Here is a 27736-nt window from a genome sequence, read left to right on the forward strand (position 1 = left end):
ATTGGGGTATTTATTTTGGATTTTTAATTTATAAGACAATGTTATCATGGCGTCCTACTTGAAATATCAATATGAAACAACATATCCAAAATACTTGGTTGTAACTCAATAAATTGCAGGAGATTGATAAAAATGTGGCAACTTTTTACACTGTCCCTTTTAAGCTTATTGCACTGAATTGAGTTACAAACACTGACTTTAATAGTCTATGTTGTTTCACATTGATTTTATATGTAAGTCATGATAAAATTGTTTTATAAATTAAAAATCCAAAATAAATACCCAATCCTCATCCATATGGCCACTTTAATCTGTATGTCACAGTGTGAATCCATGAACTTGAACAAATGTCCCTCTACGCATGAAAGGAAGTTCATTAGAATCTAAACACAACTTGAATGATCAAATCATGGATTCTACCCTTCACGGCACTATAAGATTTTTGAGTATGTAGCACATATCCTCACATGGCCAAAACATACCATTATCAAGTAACTTATTAACCAATCAGAAAGGTTGTTTCATACCAGCTACTTTGATAAAAGCACGTCTTCATCACATCCATATTGTAAGAAGCCAATGAATGAATCATAATATTTTGATGACTACCTTCAATCAGATGAACCCTGAGGGGGCCGTGCCCAATATATCAAAATTTCCCCATCACTTCAAGTGTTTGTATTTTGACTTAGAAATAAATTCGAACCCTCATTGATTCATGATGTTGTAATGATACACGTACATGCAATTCTGAACTGAATGCCTTGGGGAAAAATGACTAAGATCCAAGAAAATTTTTAGCCATGATAAAGTGTTGACAAGGTCCATTACTTTTATAACCATTTCCTAAATTGCAACGAAATATTCATTATCAAAAGTCTGTAAAGGACACCGTGATGGGGTGCCCTCACACATCAGTCAACCCCTCCCTGCAAGGAGGCTGGACCCCTCCCTGAGAGGAGGCTGGTGTGGAACGATACAACTTGCAGTATTAAGTGTTACTCACATTATCTTTTTCATTACCACTTTATTAGCAATCAATGCAATTCTAATGATAATATCAACAAATATATTAGTGTTCTGAAATTTGACACTACATACACATCTTAGTGATGCATACAAGATAACCAGTAAATCAATATCCCTTGGCTTGTGGTGTAGACACTAAGACTGATGTCATCTGAGATATGGCAGCTGTTTGATGAAAACAAATTACCTGAGTGAGTTGCATACTTCAGTGCTTATATATAGTAAGTGATGAAGGGTAATGAGACACTTTTATATATGGGAAATATATCATCACACACACAGACCAGAATATTAATCAGTTTCAATTTTCACAGTCTTGGTCCTTGTACATCTATGATCTAATCTTTATTGCCCAAATATGGTTTGACGACCCGCGGTGAAAGACGACGAAGAGATACGGCCAAAAATATACATCTAAGGATGTCTGTTTGGAACAACAAACTATGGAAATATGTGATAGGGTTACCATATTTACTTTCATGTTTCTCCTGACAAAACTGACCCTACAGTACATTTCTAGGATCTGACCAAAAAAAAAAATAAGTGCACCCCCTATGGCCAAATCTGGAAAAACACTTCACTTATGATATTAAAGATGACAGCACCATTAGCATGTATTTGGAATTTTATAATCGACTGGTTCATTTAAAGGGGAATTTTACTCAAGGAAATAAAGGCATGGTTGCACAATGAATATTGATGACTCCTAAGTGCCTATTCTTTTCAGTGTAAAACATCTCATTAATATTCATAGTGCAAACATGAATATATTATTTCTGCTGACCTAGTACAGTGTCTTATTACCATATAGGACATTCCAAGGGTTTATACAGTGTATATTTGAATGTACATGTATGACTTTTGGTAAATTCCTGCATACATCTATTTACTGTTTGTCAGTCCTAATGTATACACACGTATACATATCCTAGCATATTTCGATATTATTCCCTAATAGGGTACCTTTCTTTGTTCAGCTTTAGAAAAATACTTATGACCTATTAGAGGCTTTGTCACTGCCAGGGTATTTTTTGTTCAAACGCATTCAACCTGGCTTGTGTGTGGTTTCATAAAACACTATATACAAAGACTGTGGTTAAAACCATGAGTATCACATTATATGAGCTAAACTGAAGTCTCTCATCTCTAATGCCATGATTCCACACGTAATGTGAGAGTCAAAGAGCCCCTGGATTTGACGAATGTATCTTGTGTGTTACAAATCCAATCTAACAAATGAGGGATTGAATGTAGCTTGTCATTTGTAAACCAGGATTCATTATTATTTGTCACTAATGAGAGACTGAAAGTAGCAGGTCATTTGTAATCCAATATTCATCATCATTAACAGCCAATAAGAGTTTAGCAGCCTAGACTGGTTAGTTAACAGATTACTGTATATTCTACAATCGGTCGATCTATACATCTGTAACACCATCTTAATCTCCAAAATAGTGCAGTTCAAGATCTTAATTGAGTTCGGGATACATAAATTGTACTGTACTTTGTACCTGTTTCTTTGATAACAGAGCAGTATAATTTATATGTTTGGCATGCTCCAATACAAGTGTTTTCCTGTAAAAATTATCATTTACGTAAATTTTGTAAACAAATTTAGTGCAAATATCAGACATTTTTTTCAAAATAGTTGGAAAGTATGTCAAATATTTAAAGAATTAAGGTGTTCCTTAAGAATTTCATGGTAATGTGATGTAAAGATCATGAATTTTTAGGTCGCAGTGATTATGATCATTGTGAGATCTAATCTAACAGAAAATTGACATCTTACAAAATTATTTGTTCTTGAAATTTCATTCATTTCTTTCCAAAATTTTAATATACATGTAAATGGCCATCCTTATATAATTCTGAGGGTGACAACCATTCTGTTATATACAAATGACTGACAGTAAGATTTGATGTTGACATAAAAAGGTTACTATTTCCAATTACACTTTCAAGATCAAGTCAAAGGTCCCCTGACGACGTAAAATCAGATAACGGATTATTTCCAGGGTGAAGGATTCATCAGAACCCAGCTGTTTGAGTTTTACTGATAAACGCTACAGAAATCAATAACATACAGCCATTACATTGATTCACAGTATACTGGCTACACTATTATTTTTTCTGTGTTTTATTTTTAATGACAAAAACTGACCCTGGAATTTTGCTCCTATGTCAATATCAAAATATATTTAGTACAAAGTGATGCTTTAAAGTGGCCATATGGATGAGAATTTGGTATTTATTTTGGATTTTTATTTGATAAAACAGCTTCACTATGTTTTTATACTTGAAAAAATAATGTGAAATAACATATACCAAGTCCATGTTCATAACTCAATACATTGTAAAAAGATGCAAAAAGTGTAAAAAGTTTGTATTTGTACGTACAATAACAAACATTTTACACATTGTTTAATCTTTTGCAGTTTATTGAGTTGCAAACATAGACTTGGTATACGTTATTTCACATTATTTTTTCAAGTAGAAAAACATAGTGAAGCTGTTTTATCAAATAAAAATCCAAAATAAATACCAAATTCTCATCCATATGGCCACTTTAACATTTCTGCAAAATGGTAACCTCTAGGCATGATTGCTTCAAAAACATTCTAAAATTAATGCCCAGAAGAGTGATACTGTGACATTTTTAGTTTTGTAAAGCAAAATGTCCTCAACTTCTTGAAAATAATTTCCTAGTTAGGGTATTATTTCACGCACACTTGTATTAAAAAATATTATTTGAATGTAAAGAGTGAAAAAGACCCAGAGACTTGAAAAAGTCTAAATTTTCCCTTGAAAGTGATTCCAATTTCATGCTCCATTATTTTGGCACTACCAATACATGTATTTCACCTAAATAAGCTAAGTTTAGAGCTAAAATACATACGCTCACAATATTTTTAGTATTTTTCTTTTCCCGCTTTTTTTCTCGATCGACATACATGATCCGCCATTTTGACAGCTTTCAGGAAAGAAATAGCATTTTCTACTACTTTCTGTCATTACAATAATCTCCATTCATTACAGCGCAAAATCAATTTTAACAATAGTACTGCTATCATGTAACATTAGAAACAGAAATTACTTTTATTGAATAACACAATAATCATTTCATCCACAAAAACAGAGTCATCAGAAGTAATTACAGAAGGTTTATTACATTAAGTTATTAAAATCTGATTATGACCGGTGACAAACAGGAAAACATTATATTGGGGTTACTGACACACATGATAATTATGTTGTTTTCAAAAACAATACTGGAAATAATAGCAATGCTGCAAAAGTAAATATCTTCTCCAGAATATTGACTTCAGTCAAGAAATAATGAAAATTTCTACATTGTACATGTTTATCAATGGTTGATCTTATCCATTAGTACTGTAATAACAGGTTTAAATCGTGATTGCCGTTGAGGGCGCTGATTTTTGGGTATGGACCGAAAAATCAAATTGATTTGAGTTATCATGTATACAGCTGCAAGAAATGCATTCACCTATAGGTGATTTAGTACTGTTCAGGGTGTATGATATTATGTGTACATTATTGTAGCTAACAACACGTTTTCAAAAAACATGTTCAGTTACAGCTAGTGTAACTTTAATCAAGATTTCATGTTCAATATTTTCAAACGAGTAGAAGGTTTATAAACTCAGTTTGTGCCACTTTATAGTACATTGTATGACTGACTTCGAGTGAAAAATAATGTTTTCAGCGAAACTGAGCTTAGAAGCTAAAAGCTATACTTGATTCACAGACCGAAGAGTGACTTTGATGAGTGTGTTGATGGATTAATGTATTATGGATAGAGAGACAATTACCAGCAAGTAAATGTTTGATGAATGGGGTTTTCTTGCATGACTACACTTGTCCAGAGGTTAAACTGAGTAACAACTGCTAAGGTAGCCAGGGAGAATTCTCTGTTACCTAGGTAACCACTAATGATTAGTACATGAGGTCAAAGGTCACCAACAAGAATAAATAGCCTGTCTCTACATGTAGCTCTGTACAGGGGGGTTTGGAATTGGATAGATGGATTTGATAAAAATCTAGAGAGCTGTGAGATTTGGTTGGTTTACAGTTTAGCTACCTCTTTTTATCTTTGCACATTTTTTTATCTGATGTCTTTCTGTATCACATTATTTGGACATTGTCGACCTGATTCTATTTCAGGAATAACATGATGAATTACTCCAGATACAACAATTTTAATCAAGGGTACAAAGTTACAGATAATACAGCCCCCAGTACAATTACTGTCATTTTGAAATGAAACTTTTCTAACAGGTGGAGGTGAGGTAACTATAATCAGACTATTTGACGATTACTTGTAAAATAATATCTTAATTTGATAGCTGTAGAGATATGACTGGTGTATTTTTCTCCGTCAGATTTCCATTATAGTATACCATACTGCACTACTAGAATCATTTGTCTGAAAGTTGCTGACATTCACTTTCTAGTATATGTACACTTATACAATGCACAAGCATAGATAATGTCATTGAATAGAAAATGTGGATTATATAACCTGGTTGTTCTATGTCATGACAATCCGTGTCTACATAACTGCTTCTGGAACGCTCGAAATATGAGTCAAAATCTTCCAAATCGCCATTATTTTCCCTGATTTTTTATGAAATATACTTAAGGAAGTATGATTGTATTATTCCCAAATATATTTCTTCATTCAGCTGGAAAATACTTGTGACCTAAGTTTTATCGTTACTTGTCTAGCGACTCGCAGTGACAAAATCCCTTATAGGCAATATGTATTTACCTTGGCTGAATGAAGAAAAATATTGGGGAATAAAATCTAAATGAAAGATCCAGTCTTTGTTTCATCTTACATGTACATGTTTGTATATGTGGGTTGTGAATGATTACATGCTGAAGCAGTCCAACGTCTGGACCTTTCAGACAATGTAAAAAGCAGAAGTATGGCCTGGAAGTGATGAAGTTTAAATGTATTGTTGCCTGTATTCCTTTCACCTTCAATTCCTCAAGTATCTGTTATTTCTACATTGCACCATAGGCATCTAAATGTACCATCTGTTCAGTCACACTGACTCCCATGCCTGTACTAAATAATGTCTGTCATCCAGGGTAATGCCACTCCAGGAACTAAAGATATTTTCTTAACCTTTGGTCTTGGAGAGTCATATCTCACAATTTCACATCACTTGAATTTTGCTTGGCTGCCAAGAAACACCAAATTAAAATTCTTAAAATAACTTTTGGTTCTCAAAATTGGTAACATTGATGTGATGTGAAATCACCAATTATTCCCCAAGATCGAAAGTTTATGAAAATACCATTGTTTTATTTCCTGGAGTAGTGTACACAGTTCCACTTTAATGATACCAGTATCCTCACATACTATTTTGTATCTATATCATAATTTCTGTACAGTACTAAAGCTGTAGTACAGACCTGTAGGGCAGTGTGTTGGTCACAAGCTGCAGTACAGGGCTGTACTGTAGTGTCTGTCATCTCCACACTACACAATGCCTTACAGGACTGTACTACAGCATACATGTACATGTATGTCATGCCTCACTGACCTGTACTGCAGCATGTCAACTATGCTTGCCTCACTGACCTGCTGTACTGCAGCATGTCAACTACACTTGCCTCACTGACCTGTACTGCAGCATGCCAACTACACTTGCCTCACTGACCTGTACTGCAGCATGTCAACTACACTTGCCTCACTGACCTGTACTGCAGCATGTCATCTACACACTGCCTCACTGACCTGTACTGCAGCATGTCAACTATGCTTGCCTCACTGACCTGTACTGCAGCATGTCATCTACACACTGCCTCACTGACCTGTACTGCAGCATGTCAACTACACTTGCCTCACTGACCTGTACTGCAGCATGTCAACTACGCTTCCTCACTGACCTGTACTGCAGCATGTCAACTATGCTTGCCTCACTGACCTGTACTGCAACATGTTTGACTATGCATGCCTCACTGACCTGTACTGCAGCATGTCAACTACACTTGCCTCACTGACCTGCTGTACTGCAGCATGTCAACTATGCTTGCCTCACTGACCTGTACTGCAACATGTTTGACTATGCTTGCCTCACTGACCTGTACTGCAGCATGTCAACTACACTTGCCTCACTGACCTGCTGTACTGCAGCATGTCAACTACACACTGCCTCACTGACCTGTACTGCAGCATGTCAACTACACACTGCCCCACTGACCTGTACTGCAGCATGTCAACTACGCTAGCCTCACTGACCTGCATACTGCAGCATGTCATCTACACACTGCCTTACAGGTCTGCACTGTACTGAATATCAGTCATCAACACACTACCTTACAGGACTGTAACACACAACCTTACTGGTCTGTACTACAGCTTATTTACACATTGCCTAGCAGGCCTGTATTACATTTGTATAATAACTGTCATTTAATACATATAATGCAATTTCCACACATACACTGCATAATATTAAAATCCATCTTGTCACCTGTCACTAGACACTGTATACTTGTGATCAGTCAGCCCTGAAAGTGCAGTAAATCAAGACATTAAATAGGAATGAACAGTCCCAAATTACTCTATGAAATATACATTTTCTAAATCTCATTTCATTCACTTATAAATCATCGTAATTTTTGCCAAGGTTTATTTTGATTTATTGACTGTAATTTCACTTCATTTTTTCAAGTCTAGAAAATAAATTTAACATTTATGATTATAAGTAGAATAAATATTCTACGCTCATAAATTATAAATTGAGAAAATATTTCATTTGGTAAGTACAGGAATTTGTTCTTAACATTTGGTAAATGCAAGTGTTGTGCAATGTAGACAGGTTCATTATCAGTTTGTAACGTACATGTTACTTCATGTTTGCAATATTTCTATTAAGTACAATTATATGTATTATATTTCTATGACTTTGCTTTAATTCACATGCAAATGCATAAATTTATCTCGCTGTCAATCAAAGAATCGCTCTCGCTGTCATTACCTCATAATTGACTGTGACTGTATAAAATCTAGCTGAATGAAAATCTTATATAATCTAGTGAACAGAGCCTGAGGAAATGCCTGTCATTTCAGTTACTTGAAATTGTATGCATTATACAAATTGACTTCATTAAGCTGTGCATGTACCGGTATATATGGATCTTACACATGGCAAACACGTCACAACAATGCCAATATAATGGTTCTGTATTATGCAGATCCAAAACATGTCTTTTGTTGTTGTTTTTAAATGGTGCACACATTATCAATGCACCTGGTACAATGAACATCATTAAGAACAAAGCATGTCATCACCCCCCCCCCCCACACACACACACACACACACACACACCTTCCTCCATCTGGTAATATGGGAGCAGACACATGAATGGATTCTCTATGTTGTATAGTTTTTGAGTTGTACAGTAAATGTTGATTTTTAACTACAAATGCAGCCATCATTCAGTCAAATTTGATTATGTAATGAAACTGTGACACGTTTATATGTCCCCTATAATATGACACCTTTGTGCAAGATTTGAATGAAATGTATATTACATGTATAAGTTAGAAAAATTACATATTATGGATGCACACACAGACATATAGATGGACCCCCATTCTGAAGGGGATATTTCCATATATACAAAATGTACATGTAAACTGTTTTAAAATACTGAAGTTGTCAAGAAAACAATTCCATAGCGAGAACAAGATACCAACAAAAAAGCAATCTCTCTACTACAACATGTATCTATTTTGTTGGCATCTTTGGTTAAATTAAACTACTTACTCTCTGCCATAATGTTCTGGTTTATTCTCTACATTATGCTCACACACAAGTCTCTTAGGTTTTGGTGCCTGCAGCTGAAGTTGATATACTGAAAAAAATAGAACAGGGAAAACATAATTAATTGCTATTCAATGGATGGTGCAAAACAAGCAATACTGCAGATAAAATTATTTTCTTAGGACTATGAATCTGTAAAACAATCATTCAACTTTGACTTTTTAGCTCTAGTCATGTCCTCATCTCAAGCTGCTTAAGTTAAAGGTCAGTTTTTTTATTTTGATATATTTTTCTAATTAGCTTCCATTTACAATGTACAATATCAGGCTCATTTCAAAGATACTCAACTCCTAGCCTGGAATCCACTTGCTTGGGGATTTTACTCTCCCTCTTCCCTAATTCACTTTAATAAAGCTACAGCAAGAAAACAGGCACAATTTCTAATTTTTAATGCTTTTCAATTCTTCCCACTTTGTGATGATGTCAACAGCATCACCACATGATTAGAACCAACTCAGGGGGTTGAGCTATGCAATGTAAACATGATTATATATTCAATGTCACTGCAGGAAATCATAATCTAATTTTAGATTATAGCAAAATGCTAGGCGTGGTAGAGGAAAAGCGAGAACAAAATCTCCACAAGACTGGATTCTAGGCTACTCAACCCCAGGCCTTCAAGATCAAAATAATAATACAATGGTATATAAACATGGCCATTTACATGTACTCTATTATTGCACTAATCATGTCCTGCTCTCCTTCAGTTTACTTCAGTTTAAACACAGCATGGGGTAAACAGTATATCTATGGATCACATCACTCTTCAGGTTCACAAACATTCATTCTAATCCATCAGGCTGCATTTATTATTAAGGTGAACTTGCATCTGAGAGAATATTCAATTTGTTTAACTTCATATTTTTTCTATTATAATATAATGCACATATCCCATGCGATTGCTAAGCTGAAAGATATGTCACCATGGGTATGCCCTTTGATAATTGTGTATGTGTATGACATGTTTATCAAATAAGTATGAATGCTCATTACAGGGCCTAGATATTGTACAAAGAGGACAGAGAACATGAATAATAACTATAACATCATGGTCATGTGGTAGTGTGTGATACTGTTCTCAGTCGACAACTGAACATGCCACCATGCTTGCAAATTGAGGAAATTTTATTACTGTAATACAATCAACTTTAAGTGGCAATTACGCTGGACAATAAGAGATAAAATAAAGATCATGAAACTTGTCAGCCCTTTCTCCTTTCGCCTATCTTTGAAGGAAGGATAGCAAGGATAGAGGGATAAAATATTATGGATTGCTACGGTCAGTTGTAAATTAGAACAAGGTTGCAGTGGATGATGTCTTTCTCAAGACAAGTGTTCCTGCCCAGTAGAAGTGGACTCCAGGGACAAGATCACGATACCACGGGGAACCATCAGAAGAGAAGTAAAACTATACATCAATGATGGAGTAATAAACCTCTACCTGTATATGTGTACATGTATGATGTATTGTCAAAGTATAAGACTGGCTCTTTTGGGTATATTTTTTTTTGCGATTAATTAAACACATAAATCTCAAATATACAACTACTGGTAATCGCTACCTATGACAACACTTAATGAAAGAGTATTGGTTTCCAAATGGAACAAATTTCATATTAATGTTTTAAAACAAGTAGTGATACAAAGGATAGATTGTGACTGAAATATTACTACATAAAATTAATAAATTGTGTTTTGAAGTGACTGACATCTACATTTATGATTTAATATAAGTTTTACACATGGCATGAAGGAAATAATTTAGATTGTTGATCATTTAATATTTGAAAGTATTCCAAGAGTTTAACAAATGCTGCTGCATTCCTCATTTTGTTAACTAACAAAACTTGCTGAAAATACAACATGTTCTTTCATATGATTCTATATGGAATGAATGTGTGCTCATATGCACTAATGTTTATAACATATATTGCACTGCAGTATACATTTGTAAATACCAATATTATGTGCATTCATTATGATTTGCACAAATAATGTTTTCAATATTGCAAAGACTCACAGTATACACTCTGATACAAGTAATCATGACAGTTATAACTGCAATAATCAAATAAGGTTTACCCAACTGCGGTCCACACTCTTAATGAATTAAATGAAGTTCTCTGATAACACGCCAATCTCGTGTTAGTAGTTCTCTAAACTCTACATTGTTACTGCTACATGTACATGTATTAATACTGTTTTTGTAAAATTTTTCATTGCACGAAATCAATAAACATTTCATTATATATCATATGTTCCAGTGTGTGTGTATATATGACAATAAAACACATCATATTATTAGGATAACTAACAGTACAAACTCTCATCTAAACTAAGATCCTCAAAATCACTATGTGTTACCCACATTAAATTCCATAGTTAGATGATGAATCAGAGAATGAAACAGAAAGTTACTGCCAACATGTACATTTGTAGCTATGGAATTTGTCCTTTTATAATCATTACACAAGCTCCTTATTTCTGGAATGTGTAATAAATATGTGGTTACTATGGTAACCTGATATCAAGGTTAGACTTTCACTTTTACATGACTATGTACATGTACTTTTTACCATTATAACACTACTGTCACCGATTACATTTGTATAAAAAAAAATCTGAGTATTTTCATGAGCAACAGGCTATTAAATTCATTCACTTATAGCAAGTTTAATACATGTATGTATATGTACATGTACACTGTATGTATGTATGTATGTATGTATGTATGTATGTATGTATGTATGTATGTATGTATGTATTTATTCATAACTGTTAAGGTTCTTAACTCATCTATTTTTTGTCATAGATATATCGCTATCAACTGTACTCAATGCACTGTAAACCATACCTGCCCACACAATCCAACCATTCTGTAGAACTTACTACCTTTTTAATATTGATTCAAATAATCACATCTCACAATTGTCATTCTGAAATAGTTCTTTTCATCTACTTCCAATGCTTGTAATTTTATACACCTTGCTTTAGGGCTATCCAATCAAGCTAGTCTGTTTCATCCGATCTACAATCCTCTATCATTTCAAAATCAATGTCTTTTAAACTTGACTACAAGCAACAAAATCAACTAAAATGAACCAGCTTTCTTTTTATTACTTACACTCCAATTGCGATATCCCCCAATCTGATGAGATTCTCGTATCATGTCTAGGGACAGAATTCACTTACAAACAATCTTCCACGGCGAAATAATCTTGACGTGAGGGAACCTTCATGCATACAAATTAACAAACTCATCTACATCATACATGTATTGTCAACAGACTACACATGCTCACTGGATGACTTCAAATCCAAAACTGTCATTTTGTCCTCATTTTTATCTTGTCTTTTTAAGCCAAAAAAAGATAATTGTTTCTGGTCAGCAAACACATCATTTAAATACCCTCACGTCAGTCTTAATTTTTGTTGTTTGAATTTTCACTCTCACTTTTAAATTCATGTTATCAAAATCATATTTGTTTTTCTGCTCCATTTCATAAATTTTCACTCGATATACTACATGTATACTGGCCGCTTATCATTTCAATTACCAAAGTACATTTTGAATTTAAATAATTCAGGTTGACCGGAAAGCTTCCCATTCAACTCAGGTTTTGCTTCTAATTAATGATAAGAGAAGTACACTGTACATAACAAGTTTAGAGAAAACTGGAAATTTACCTTGATACAAAATTTAACTATTTGAGAAGGAATTATTCTTGTACATTGTAAAGACTAAAGAAATGTCTTTTCTACTAAGATTGAATTCGAAATGAAAAGAAACATTGACAGAAGCAGTGAAAATGAAGTATTTCGTTTGACTTTTTTTTTTAGTTTTCTATCAGGCAGATTTTCATCTGATTGCTTTATGATGTGGATTACATCAAATAAAAAACAGGTAGCTACCCTAATGGCATGTACAAGACTGCGATCTTTAGAGTACGGCGGTATTTGAAAACTGCTTTGTATACGTAAGCTACTCTGGCGTTATTGATAGCAGAGTACGTCTTTAAGTACACGGTATAATTAGTATCGTACGTTTCACAACATGATGAATCATAGCTGTGTACGACTCTATAAAAACCACCAATTGTACATGTGATCAATATGGCTGACTTCATCTCACATCGAGTGTGCTCCCCTGACTAGAATACATAATGAACTTTGGTGAAATTTATTCATGGCCTGGTTGTATGAACAGTAACCAAGGTTACTGTGCTGTATTTTGTGTTATTTCCTTATTAATTATGTACTGATGACAAGAAAACAAGAGATGGTAACTAGATGTGTACAATTTACATTATCAGCAACACATATATACATACATACATACATACATACATACGTACGTACGTACGTACGTACGTACGTACGTACATACATACATACATACATACATACATACATACATACATACATACATACATACATACATACATTTGTACATATATACATGTTGTGGTACATGTATGTGTTTTGTTGCTATGTACATTGTATATTTGGCAGTACTATGAACCGTAACCGGGGTTACTGCATCAACTAGAAATTATTTCATACATGTTTGTCAAATTGAGAACTAAATGTAGGAAGAGTTGATGTAACAAACCACTGATATTATCAAACTCTTGCACTTTGGGAATTAATTACCTCTACTGAGACACATATAATTTACATCAGCGTTTCTAAGTAGCAATTGAATGCATGCACTTTGATATGCGACGTACAGTAGCTGAGGTTAAAACATCACCTTATGCTAACAAAGATATCCAATGAATTTATCAATGTATTCTGTATATGTAGTCACCAGTGTGAGATATTATATTATACTACAAAAAAACCAAGTTGAATTTAAAAGTGATGGGAAAATTAAAATATTGAAAAATTTGATTTTATATTAAACAAATTATATCCAGGTATAGGAAGTAATATAGTACTATGGCAATCTTTGACCAGATTTAAACTGAATGCCTCCCATATAAAGGGTAAAACCAGATTTAAACTGAATGCTTCCCATATAAACTTAAAGGGCAAAACCAGATTTAAAGTGAATGCCTCCCATATAAAGGGCAAAACCAGATTTAAAGTGAATGCCTCCCATATAAAGGGCAAAACCAGATTTAAACTGAATGCCTCCCGAGCTCCCATGACAAAGGGCAAAACCAGATTTAAAGTGAATGCCTCCCATATAAAGGGCAAAACCAGATTTAAACTGAATACCTCCCATATAAAGGGCAAAACCAGATTTAAACTGAATACCTCCCATATAAAGGGCAAAACCAGATTTAAACTGAATACCTCCCATATAAAGGGCAAAACCAGATTTAAACTGAATACCTCCCATATAAAGGGCAAAACCAGATTTAAACTGAATGCCTCCCATATAAAGGGCAAAACCAGATTTAAACTGAATGCTTCCCATATAAAGGGTAAAACCAGATTTAAAGTGAATGCCTCCCATATAAAGGGCAAAACCAGATTTAAAGTGAATGCCTCCCATATAAAGGGCAAAACCAGATTTAAAGTGAATGCCTCCCATATAAAGGGCAAAACCAGATTTAAACTGAATACCTCCCATATAAAGGGCAAAACCAGATTTAAACTGAATACCTCCCATATAAAGGGCAAAACCAGATTTAAACTGAATGCCTCCCATATAAAGGGCAAAACCAGATTTAAACTGAATGCCTCCCATATAAAGGGCAAAACCAGATTTAAAGTGAATGCCTCCCATATAAAGGGCAAAACCAGATTTAAACTGAATACCTCCCATATAAAGGGCAAAACCAGATTTAAACTGAATACCTCCCATACAAAGGGCAAAACCATAGATTTTTGGTTCTACACAAATAGTTGGAATGCAAAATTCTGGGCTATACAAAATGTAGCTATTATATTTGATGTACCCCTTAATTGGAAAATTATTTGTATGAAACTATATGAAATTTGCATACTGAGCATCATTATTTATGCAAATAAACCATAATATAACCTACATCAACAAGTTTCAAATTTAAAAAGTCAAAAAATTTGATTCATGCAAATTACACATCATAATTAAAAACTACATCAAAAAAGTGTTATCTGTTTAATGGTTGATGAATGTAGTACCAAATTATATTAAGTTTGAATTTTGCATTCTATATAAATTACCGAAAGTCATTACATATGCAAATGTGGGCAAATTGGGTGTAGAGAGCTTTTTGAGATAAAAACTGTTATACCAACACATATCATACATGTCACTCTTCAAGAGCTTCTGAAATGGAAACAGGAGATGAGAAGACTCTCTGGACCATGGTAGAGAATTTCTTGAGATAGTACTAACACCAATGCAAGTCTCTGTTACTAGCTTCTTGAGATGGAAACACCAAGACATGTTTCCGAACTTTGCATACAACAATGTGTGGTCTACCACACCAGAAGTCACACACACAGTTTATTGACTACAATATCTTCCTGATAGTGTGTGATAATATATATTTGTGTCATATATCCATGTACAACACAGCATTTTATGTTTCCGACTTCCTGTATGTCATACCACTACAAACTACATTCAAAGCGAAGTAATTTATACTTCCTTCAGTTGAAATGAAAAACAGCAGTACAGGTAATATAGTAAACTATTTTGACTAGATAGTGTCAGATAGACTCTAAAATAACAAACTTGAAATTCTGATTAAAATCAAATGTCCACAGAAGAGTCACATGTGTTATGAGGAAAATAAAACTAATTCGACCATTACAGCACTAACTACTACATGTATAGGCTGGCCTTGAATATCAGTTACGATATCGCCATTAAAGTTTTCCATGCTACTTTAACTGCTATATCTACTTCCAACAGAGTGTTCCTGTATTAAATGAAAGGATAGATGTAGGAAGAAATCTGGTAAAATTTCAAGACACCACCATGGATAATTAAATATTTTCCGAAGGTACCAGGATAACACTCAGCTTGCACATGACAATACATAATATGTTCTATTCTTAGCTAAAGGCCCAGTTCAGATTAGGATTAAAGTTTTAATAGATGAGAAAATCAACTGTCTGGCAGAGCTACAGAAAAAGTTAGCCCCAAACTAAAGATAGATCCCATGTAACCCCCATGGCTCCAGTGATAAGATAACACTAATGCTAGAATCTGGCATTGCGAGAACAAGTTAACTTGATCATGTTGATGGAGGTATAGGGCTTGCAGTAGTCTAGTAACTATACATGTGGTCATTTTCTGCGATCTCTCTCCATGGTATAATCAAATAGCTTTCTCTAGCACGACATCTCGTTCTTAGCAATGACAGTGGCAGTTTAAATGCTATTGGAGTGTTGATATACAATGTGTACATGATGACGTTATTGTGCCCTCGTGTCACCTACATTCAAACTGGAGGTTGAATTTGTAGTAAACTAAACTAAGTAACCAATTACAACTGCCTGTCAGTGTGATCGATTACTACATGCGCTATTCACCCTTTCCATAGCAGGAGGTGTAGCTAGATTTTTGGTAGAATTTGTCCATTTGACTATATGTGGAGAGCGAGAATATAGAAAACAACCACATGTATATTTACTAGACTAGCATTGTAGACGATTAATTGATTATTTTTCAACATGTAGCTCTACCAGCATATATTATTTCTAACACCTCAAACTAAACCCCTGTCGAAGTTGCCCCTTTAATAAAAATAACAAAAACTAAATATTACATTTAGACTTTTATGCCATTCATGGCCTCCGTACATGTACTTCCTAAGTGTAAATCATTCTGTCTTTCGAAAAGAAAGGATAAGAATACTTAATGTATCTGGATACATTTTGGTCTGAAGGGCTTGGTAGGTTTTCCAAACTCAGTGCACACTTCATCAAAACAGGACCATCCAGTCTTCCACTCCACACTGTTCAAGAAAGATGTCTCAAACTCCATAGTGTGTGGGTGTGTTGCCTTTAGATTAGAACACTCTCACATGCTTTCTCATCCAGTTTTCAAAAATGACATAATATTGGTAATTTTTTTGTTTGAGGTGGTTATATATATAGGCATATGTATGATTAATCTTACCCGAGGGTCACATTATCACGACCAGTCATTTTGTGAGTTTACAATTAAAGCATGTCAAATTTCATCAACAACACTATCAGTTGAATTTTGTGTTGAAAAATTCCTCCCCCATACAGACAGACAGGCAGACAGACAGACAGACAGACAGACAGTATGATGACTTTAAACTCAACCATAACTGCAAATGATAAACATCAATATTACCACAGATATCCAGTGACAGTCCAGGCATACCCAACAGTTAGCAGAAACTGATGACAAACCAGCTACCCTCAGTTGTCATAGAAACAGAACATTTCCTGTGCATCGCTGATGGTAAAAACATACTACCAGTATCTTCAACAGTGACTACTTAACATCTCACAAAATTTGAAACTTTTTTGTGGCCTGTTTATATTCCCCAATAATGGGTTGTTTTGTGCTAATCTTATTTCATTTGAGCTCCATGGCTGTTAACCGGACACTTCCCAGGCTAGTCTTGTGGAATGTGTCTAAGGGCCATCCTATTTATTTCTATTGTTTCTCACCATGAGTCAGGTAAAAAAAGTAAGTGTATATCATGTTGATGATGCTGTCAATTCATAATCATACTGCAGTCTGGATCACTTAGAAAGTACAGAGTCTGAGGAATTTAATGTACTTTAGCAATGTTCCACATTTCAGCAACGAATAACAATTTGTATTGTGTCATCACCATCAGGGACTTTACAATTTTGTTCTGATCAAGCCATAGAGCATGTAATTTTTTAAAATATTTTGTTGAATCAAAGAAATAATAGGGTTGTCATGAGAAACGTAAAAAATAAAATGAGTTGCTGTTATGGCCATAAACTGGCCATCATTACTAATGAGTTCCATAAAGGACATGAGTACATGCATGGAAGTACTCTCCATTTACATTCCTGATAGCTTGTCATGAGAGGTGATCAGTCCCAGATTTAGAGAAAAGAGAAACTTGTATCCATTACCCTGAAGGACACTTCTTGTAAAAGCCCCATGACTGGTATAATAAGTAAACAGTTCTTTACTCCAATTACACTGAGCTGAGAGGTATCTAAATCTGATGCAGGGTTTATAAATTTGAATCTTGTCAACTTTTTTCGATTTGCGAACATTTGATATGCAGTGATATTAAAACAAAGTGAAACAGCAGGAACGTAAAGATTCATGACAAGCTGAGCACAGTGCACCATATGTGCTTCCACACATAATAAATATACAGTAAGTTTAATGAAGCATGTACATGTATGTATATGTTCTGCTTTACTATGTATCAATATAGCCTGTCAGTGTCAGCTAAACAATTCATGGCAATAAATGTAGAACAGCAGACTGACCTCAGTTTATGGTATGCTAGGGAGTCAGAGTCAAGAGAGGTTAGAGATCGGAATGGGATAAGACCCCCTAACGTAGGCTTGATTTATACAGTCAACTACAAGTTGCCACTGTTTTAAATTTGGTCCCATTTGTATGACATCATTTGAGTGTTTGGCCAAATATGTCAACTATTTTGAGTTGGAAAACCAAATGCTACAATGCCTGTGAGTGACATTTCGTTGCCGATAAAACTGCTGGGTAATTACTTCTAGACTAGTACTAGTAGAAAATTTTTATGTGTTCCACTTCCGTTAACCTCATTTTGGGAGATAAAATACATCAGTGCTAAACACATCAGTGGCTGGACTATTAGACTTCCTGTACTTTTCAAAATGTATGTGAACTTGAACTTTTTTCAAGAAATTCTTAGTTTCAATTTTCAAATATTTTGTCTTTGTATTTAATATAATCAATGTTCAAATGTGTACAACATTATGGAATTAAAAATTAAAAAATGATATAACAACGTAACATCAAATTGAATGATTCAGTATTTAAAAGGAACTTGATCTACTAATTCAACCATGACAGTCATCTGCTTGTATTGAGACCTCTAGCAGCATTGTGCAGATCTGGCGGAATTGATACCCCCTAGCAGTGTCCTTGACGAAACATTGTTGACAACAATTCATGCCTAATATCGCATTTTTCTTAAGTACAACTTTCACAATACAATAACACTTAGAAATGTGCTTTATTTACTTCTTGTTCTCATCATTGTGGACTCTAATGTGTGTGTGTGTGTGTGGGTGTGGGTGTGTATGTGTGTAGGGGGTGTGGGTGTGTGTTTTAGTCTGTGTGAATTACCATGTGTATGTGTATGTGTATGTAAGTGTGTCAGTGTATGTGTGTCATTGTATGTTAGTGTGTGCATGTTTCCAACCCAACAAGATATGTGCTGATTTGACCACATAGTGAAAATGCCTGCATACAATGTATCCAAGGAAAAAGTAAGTCCCCCAGGGAGTTCAGATCATAGGAGTTTTACTGTATATTGATGTTGCCGCTGCTGCTGCTGCTGTTGTTGTTGTTGTTGTTGTTGTTGTTGTTGTTGTTGTTGTTGTGTGTTGTTTGTACTCAAGTGAGTTTATTTAGGTCATGGTAAGGTAATAAAGCAAGGTGATCTGAGTAACCTAAAGCATTCACAGTGGGATAGGTAGGATATATATACTCATATCATAGCATGATATATAGAAAACTTTTATGAGTTTTACCAAACTATTCACTCTGTTACTACAGTTCTATAACCTTAGCGAAAACACTGCATTTTGTGAATTCAAATTTTTTTTTTAACTGAATATAGTTTATAGGTGTGATATACATTTACTACCAGCTGTGTACTATGGTCTGCAATTCATGTCAAAAATTCAAAATAAGTGTGTTGCCTCTACTAGAAGACAAACAAATTTGTTGTGAGTCACAATTTTCAAAACTGGGATTCGTTGTAAGGGTGGGAGGGAGAACTCCAAACTTTTGGTAAATTACTATTGATGCTACATTGTAAGTCAATGGCACATCATATTGGTTTACTCGGGGCAAACTGTTACGACAAATTGCATTTTAATATTTAGGTCAAAACAGTTCTGTAACTATAATTAAATCTCAAATCTTTTTGAAAATTAAAAAAAATTAAAAAAACAAAACAAAACAAAAAACAAACTATAATTAATTGGAAAGTAAAATGATAACGCCACATTCTTGGTCACATTTTGCATTCTGCACACACCCCCCCCCCCCCTTAATCATTTTACAATGTAATATTTAGAAATACACTTCTTTCACTTTCTCTTTGATTGATATTCAGTGAAATGTAACATTGCACTTTCAGGTTTGACTCAACACTTTATACAGACTAAAAAACAACAACTGTGGCTTTATTAGTATTAGTTTTATTGTTATGTTGTCCCTCAGTTGAGAATATTTTTTCTGTTAGCCACACTGCCTCATGGAAGTCAGCAGAAAGGTATATGCATTAGGTGAACATCGAATATTCATGACTCCTAAAATGCCTATAGATTACCTGTAGACATGAAGGACTGTCACTACTAGACAATTCTCCTAGATCCTAACTGACATTTTTATTTTATTTTTTTTTCATTTTGGCTTGTCTAACTTGTACACTGGAAATGTACACTCAAATGTACACTGGAAGTCGACATAAATAAAACACTGCATGGGTCATCCCATAGACTGAATCATTCCATTGTGATCGAGTGCACTGTAATAATATCAATAGCCAATAGATCAACAATTAACTATAGTACGCTAGTCAGAAGAGATCTCTCCACAGTACCCCCTTTGTATCTCTTGGAATTTGTATACATAATGCATCTACAAACGGTTTATCAATTATTTGAATGACATTAAAATCAATCTAATTTGACCTAATTCTCATAGCCTGTTTCAGTAATAACTAATATTATTAGTTTCCAGGGTACAATGCATTTCTCAATATAATCATAGAAATAATTCCATCATGGTCTAATCTTCCATTTCTGGTATGAGGAAACAACTTTTACAAGTTAAATAATGACCAGATTACCAAACAAATATCTGGAAGGATGAATTCCATTTCGTTTATGTATATTTATTTATTGGGTTATACGGGTCGAGTATATTTACTGTGTGTGTACGTGTGTGTGGGGGTGAGTGGGTGGGGTGGTCACTGTATGTGAAGAAAGCGTCGAAAGTATGCCGCTTGAAATTTCTAAGTAGACTTTAAAATAATACTTACAATAACTTTTCCACATGGTAGATGACCCTGCCATTAGATCTCCTGTTGACAAACGGATCGTACGATATATATTACAATCGGTTACATATCGAATGAAGATATGGTATTCATCACGCAAATTGAATTTGATAAATATCTGTGTCAACCAATATCAAGGTAGTTGTAGTTTATCGCATCATGAATTATCCATAGTTTTATGAACGAACACTTCGTTCGTACACACGGTAATTAACTTCGATCTATCTCCAGTAAAACGCCCGACCAGATCGTTCTCACGTTGGGCGATCAACACGGAAACTATAGCAATATTTGATAACTTACCAACTGTGCTACTCGCCATCGTAGACTGTCACTTGTTTCAATATCTTAATAAAGGCTTTGTTGCTATTAAAACTGGAAGGGAAATAACAGTTGTTGTGCATCGGAACATTGTCAGCAATCGCCAATATAAAGGAGCTCTCATAGTGAGAGTTTCGAGCTAGCCGCCATCTTAACTGTTTACTTCCGGTTTATGTTCTAGACTCTCTGCTTCTATCATTCACGCACGCACGGGGGCGGAGTTGCATGCCGCCACTTGACTCCGACGACTGGACCGTCGGCGAAGCTTTTCAAACTGAAAGATGCTTGGGGATCAATAAAACAATATATGGTGTATTTTGGTCGGGTTTTTACAAAAGCCAAAATCGTTACCTTTTCTTTTAGCTGCGACAATTTTAGCGTTTTGCTGCGATTTTTAGGTTTTTTTCGTCTGTTTTGGCGACTTTTTAAGTTTTGGTGTTTAACCCGCACCTAGAGACGGAAAAAACCCTCAAAATCGCAGAAAAACGCTACAATTATTGCAGCTAGTAAAATGATAACAATGACAGGAAAGCTGGAAACCCAAATTTGATTTCATTTTACCGAATTCCATCATTCACCTGTTGTTTTTTAGAATCAAAGTCGTGGTATTTAAATGTCCTGGCCGGGGTTCGAGTCATTTCAAGAAATAAACTCTCTTGTACATGTACTCACTGGTGTACACGTGTAATTATATAGCATGATCGGACGGTACACGGCAGACCTATAGTACCTCAGACCACTATACACTTTTAGTGGTCTGCATAGGCACAGGGGCGTGTAATATTTCATAGATTGTTGTTTTCTTATTGTTGAGAATGCCGTTTTCTTAGGAAAATATCGTACGAATCTTGCTGCTACAAACGTATCAGTCTCTATACTACTAGGAAATATTAGTCTCTTCTCCTTACATGTAGGAATATATAATCAAAAGGTTGTTATATTTAGTAGACCTGGAAAACAACAGTCTATGAAATATTACACGCCCCTGTGTGCATATAGGCTAGGCAAGCTACGTACGCCTATGTTATGTATATATCATATATTAAGAAATAGTAAATGGGCAACTTTTCTCATTTTAAAAAAAACATTATTGTTTGACTATTTAGAAAGATATTAGTGAAGCAGATGGCTGAGGTTTGAAAAATGCAATTTGACATTACTCCAGAGTAACTGAGTTTATGGTTTTGACAACTCGAGTTTCGCACAAAATATTATGTTTCCGCTGATGCTGCTTGGAAAAACGTGGGTAAAGTAGTCTTAACATTTTGGGCAATAGCTCTTTATGAAAAACATATAGTATAAGGTTAACATTTTCTTAAGTTAGGATAGACTGGCCCTTTAGCTGCTTAACCATACATCTTTGTTTGAGGATTTCTGTTTTGAATAGCACGTGAGTTATCATCGCTATGTCGTTGGTGGCGCTATCCAAACATCGCTTCACAATCACACACCACATGGCCACACTGAACAAGACAGCATTGTACACATAATGCAGATGGTACAGGGGCCTTCAGTAATATTACAAGAGTCCGGGGGAATAGGGGTGTTCCTTTTTAAAATCGGGTCGTGTCGTGTCGTGTCGTGTCGTGTTGTGTCGTTGAATTTCGAATACTATTCTAGACTTATTCAAGTCTCCGGTCTTTTTTATTCTTTATTTGAATAAACTAATTTTGTTTACAAACACAACTGCAGTACTAATGTTCTTTTCTTTGAAAGTTGTAACCTGAGTGATTGTCGAAGCAGTCCAATGAACACATAAGCCCAGATAACTGGAAAAAAAAAAATAAAATGACGAGGGCAATATTTTCCCTAAAAAACTACAAGTGAATAATAAACTCAAGACATTCGAAGGTTATGAGACTAAAAATCTCCTAAAGGAGTAAAGTATAGTATAGTAAATACGTGAAGTAACAATGAAGGAGACAACAATGATCGATATTAAAACACACACAATCATTCTGGTTTATTTTTTCTGATAAAACATTTCATATACATTTGAGTAAAAAAAGACCACAAGAAAAACAAGTCTTCGTTGAAGACATAGGGCAACCTTTCAGCTGATCATATTCTGACTTTTTATGACAACTATGGCCATATTATTCATTGCTTATATTGCAATGGTCATGATATAAACTGATGTACATAATTGGAGTACAGTATCTGAGAGTTGTCCCATATTTGTTTGGAACTGGTCCATGCATGTCGTATTATACATGTTACACTTTGAATATTTTGGGTCATCTGACCTTGAACATAGAGTTCAAGGTCAAGGTCTTCTTAGAAAGCTCATCATGGATGACTACACTCAAATGAGATTGCTAAGTATTAAGCTTCTAGAGTTACTGGGCCAAACATGAATTGTTACAATAAATGTAGCCACCATTTAGCCAATTTTTAAAAGGCTATGAGAATCAAAGTGACGTGCATATGCAGACTAATAGCATCTGATATTTGTGCTAGGTTTGGTTGAGATTGACCCTTGCATGTCAGGTGTACACAGTCATACACCTTGAAAAACTTTGGTTATTTGACTAGACAAGGTCAAAGGTCAATGCCTCATCATAAATTCCACCATGGATAACATGGAAGTAGACATCCAAATGAGGTATGCACCTATTAAAGCTATTAATAAAGAGGTGGTGGATAAATGTGAATTTTTACAACAGATATGTCCGCCATTCGGCCATTATGGTGAAGGCCGCAAAATCTAAGTGACGTGCATATGCCCACTATAATATAAGACATTTATGCCAAGTTTAGTTGAAATCGACTCATGCATTTCAAATGGACATGGACGCACGCACACAAGCAAGCACGCGCGCACGGACGGACGGACGGACGGACGGACTCAATATAATAGTTCATCTCGGGCTTTGCCCATTGGGGACTACTAATATAAATGGAAATTATATATTAGAAATTCATAAAATTTAGATTAAATTTAGTTATGAATGTGTACTATGATTGCTAGATCATACCAAATACAGCTTGTGATTTGACTGTGCCTTTAATTTGTTTTTATGAACACTTATAATTGTGTATTATACGGTTATACGATAGTTACTGTGTCTACATCTCATCACCCTAAAGTGATTAATTTGAGAGAGGTGTACATGTGGAGTTCGTGAAACCACTTCTTCGATTTCCTTGAAACTTTGCGGGATGTCACATGCAATCAAACAGGACTATATATATGGTCTTGTAAATCTGCCAATTCAACTTTATCACCATCGTGGATGCCAGCATCTCCAACTTCAACATCATCATAGGTATTAGGTCCCTCCAGGGAGATATCCACTGGGTTTACATAACCCTACAACGATATTCAAATTACAACTGAAGACGACATATCATTCTTATACAACCAAAATCATTTCTCTCTAAAGTTCAGTCTACACAACACAACTGAAGGGGCCGAGGGTGGGTCCGATACCGATGGAAGGGGATGTTTTTATGGTGCTCACTGGTATATGAGAAAGGTTACCGTAATACTTTTCTGGCCAGGAAGATTTTGGTAAAGCCTGCCCATTTGAACCAGTAGACTTTGCTTCAAATTTAACTAGTAAGAATATTCTATTCCGTCTTATGTTAACAGTAATGTTAAAAGTTTATATATTTCATCATACGAACTGCCATTTGCATATATCATGGGCCTATATATAATAGTATCTTTATTTTGCGATACATGCAGTTGGTATGAGAATGATCTTCTTCTCGGGGGGGGGGGGGTATGGCAGCTGTTTGGGTTTTGAGCTTTCAGGCGGAACCTCCCGTATCATTTTACATAGAGTTAACGTTGTTCCCCTTCCCCAAGGTAATTAAACCAGCCGTCAGGAATTTTGTCTTTTTCCTCTGTCGTCTAATGAAAGTGTTTATTGAAAGTAAATGTTTAGCATGCATAAATGGCGTCACGGTTGTATTTGGTACAGCCAGAGCTCGAGATAGAGTTAAAATATAGCACCCAGTTTGAGGTAATAAGTCAAATCGACAGACCGAACTAATTCTAAATATTCCCAAAAATTAATCCAACATACAGTTGGGAAATCTGACACCATGATACCAGTAAACGAATCATTTTACTATTGACTAAAACACTTTTATCTTTATGCTTTTATCGTAACAATACCCATGTAAGTAGTCCATACTATTCGAAACTGTTACAAAGAATTAAGAAATATTGCGAAAACATCAAGAACATGACCATTTCACAAAATTTACTATAGAAGCCAGTTAACCTTAAACATAGCGTCGCCAAATTTTTTTTACTCACATTATTGTTACATTTTATCGTCTGACACGACAAAAATATAATTACTAACGTAATTTGCTACATTTTATCGTTTCGTTCAACAAAATATCTTGCTGACGTTAACGTTGTTACTTTTCTTCGTCTTGGTCAACCGAAATTAACATCGGTATATTTTATCGTCTGGCTTATCATACTATCAATACTAAATTTTATTTTTTAGCGACATGTGTAGCGGCAATAAACATATAACAATTTTTGTACCGCGCCATGTGTACCAGCAAAAGAAGACAACGAAAGACGGCGAATCGTAATCACGATCAAATATTAGATTATTCAATACGCATAATACGAGTATTGATATGAAACAGGCTAGGGAGTACTCCTCAGCATGTTGCAACTTGCACGTGGTAAGAGGTGGACCATTTGATATCCGGGGGGGGGGGGCTTGGAAGATTTCGGGAAAAAAAAGATGCCAAATGGATTTGCTTGAAAAAAAATCCGGATATGATGAGAGGGTGATGGAAAAAAAAGATGGACCACTGCTGCTAGAAAAAAAATGTCTTGGCAGGGAAATGATGCACAGGTTCGAATATACTGTTCAACTTGCTCGTACCTCTCCAACCAGGACACTTGTCAAATCATGACAAACAGTTTCAAACACATGTCAGGTACCAGTCAGTTTCGTTAGCATGTGGTACATATATATATATTTGTTCTTTTCTCTGTTTCTTTCGTAAATGGTTTAAATATTACTTCATGTAAGGGTTCATAAATAACTATACATAACATTATACATATAATACATGTATTACCTAGCTACCACATTAGTTACAGAACATGCCATGTAAGTGTTTGGCTGTTTCACAATCAGTGCTTCACTTATCTTACACTTTGGGGCAAAAGTGAACTTGAAGGTTTTGTAATGGTAACCTTCATACTATTGGATAGTTTATAAAAGAACTTAATCTAAATTGTTCTAGTCTCTTCAGTATGAATGTGTCAAAAGGGATGCTATACTTAATATTTCAGACACTACATGTATCGACACCACAACTCAAATTCAAGTTTCTATTGTACACTAGGTATGACCTCCTAAAGTGCTCTAACACATCAGTAACTTTACTATACATGCAATATCAATGCCCCTATACCAATGTTACAGGCCCACTTTTATAACATGGAAAACTTAGGTAAAAAGTTATATTTACTTTAGCTTTTCGATGCTTGGCAATATATATCTCAGAGGCTATGAATAACCTAAAAATTGCCTAAATAGAAACAAAAAACTGCAGATCTGGCGGGGGGGGGACCCCTTGCACTCCATCACCCCAGAGGCCACTCATTCGTTAAACCAACAATAAGATTCACCAAAATTGGTAAAAAAAAACGTAGACATGTCCAAGCCTCAAATCAAAGTTCTTCCCTCCACCTCTTACTGTCAAGATGCTATGGAACTTTATTTCAAACATGTTTCAACCTTATGTAGTTGCTTTTTACAATTGTTAGAGCTGCCTTGTAAAGCTTGTAAATTATTGTCTGGAAGTGTCTGTGAATAGCCTAAACATTGCCTTTAGAAGTAAAATACCTCCAGGGGACCCCCAAGAACCCCCCGTAAGAGGTAGACATGTTCCAGTCTCAAATCAAAGTTCTTTCCTCCAACTCTTACTGTCAAGATGCTATGAAACTTTATTTCAAAAATGTTTCAACCTCACAGAGTTGCTTTTTACATATTAGAGCTGTCTTGTAAAATTTGTAAATTATTGTCTGAAAGTGTCTGTGAATAGCCTAAACATTGCCTTTAGAAGTAAAAATCCTCCAGGCCGTTTTGTAGAACCCTAGACCCCCCCCCCCCATTCACACACACAATCACACACAAGAGGTGGACATATCCCAGTCTCAAAGCTCTTCCCTCTACAACTTACTGTCAGATGCTATGAAACTTTATTCAGGGGGGCCAGTGACTTTTTGTCGGCCCAATGGAAAAAACACTGACACCCCCCATCCCCCAAGCTAAAGAAACTGACCGGTCTATCTGAATGTTTGAGCTCACCAATCAAGTTTCCGATTTGTATTTTCAGTGT

General features: G+C 35.1%; 1 protein-coding gene across 1 annotated transcript in view; it reads right to left on the reverse strand.

Annotated features, from left to right (window-relative positions):
* The window catches only part of LOC144447285 (N-chimaerin-like), a 36472-nt gene extending 14925 nt beyond the window's left edge, over positions 1-21547 (reverse strand). The window contains exons 1-3 of the mRNA XM_078137208.1: positions 21389-21547; positions 21068-21109; positions 8835-8922 (exon numbers count right to left, since the gene is read on the reverse strand). Of these exons, the coding sequence (XP_077993334.1) occupies positions 8835-8922; positions 21068-21109; positions 21389-21407 (149 nt within the window). The 5' untranslated portion in view covers positions 21408-21547. The remainder of the gene's footprint in view (positions 1-8834; positions 8923-21067; positions 21110-21388) is intronic.
* Positions 21548-27736: the final 6189 nt, after the last annotated feature.

Source organism: Glandiceps talaboti, chromosome 16 (assembly GCF_964340395.1).
Source record: "Glandiceps talaboti chromosome 16, keGlaTala1.1, whole genome shotgun sequence".
Classification (NCBI taxonomy): Eukaryota; Metazoa; Hemichordata; class Enteropneusta; family Spengelidae; genus Glandiceps; species Glandiceps talaboti.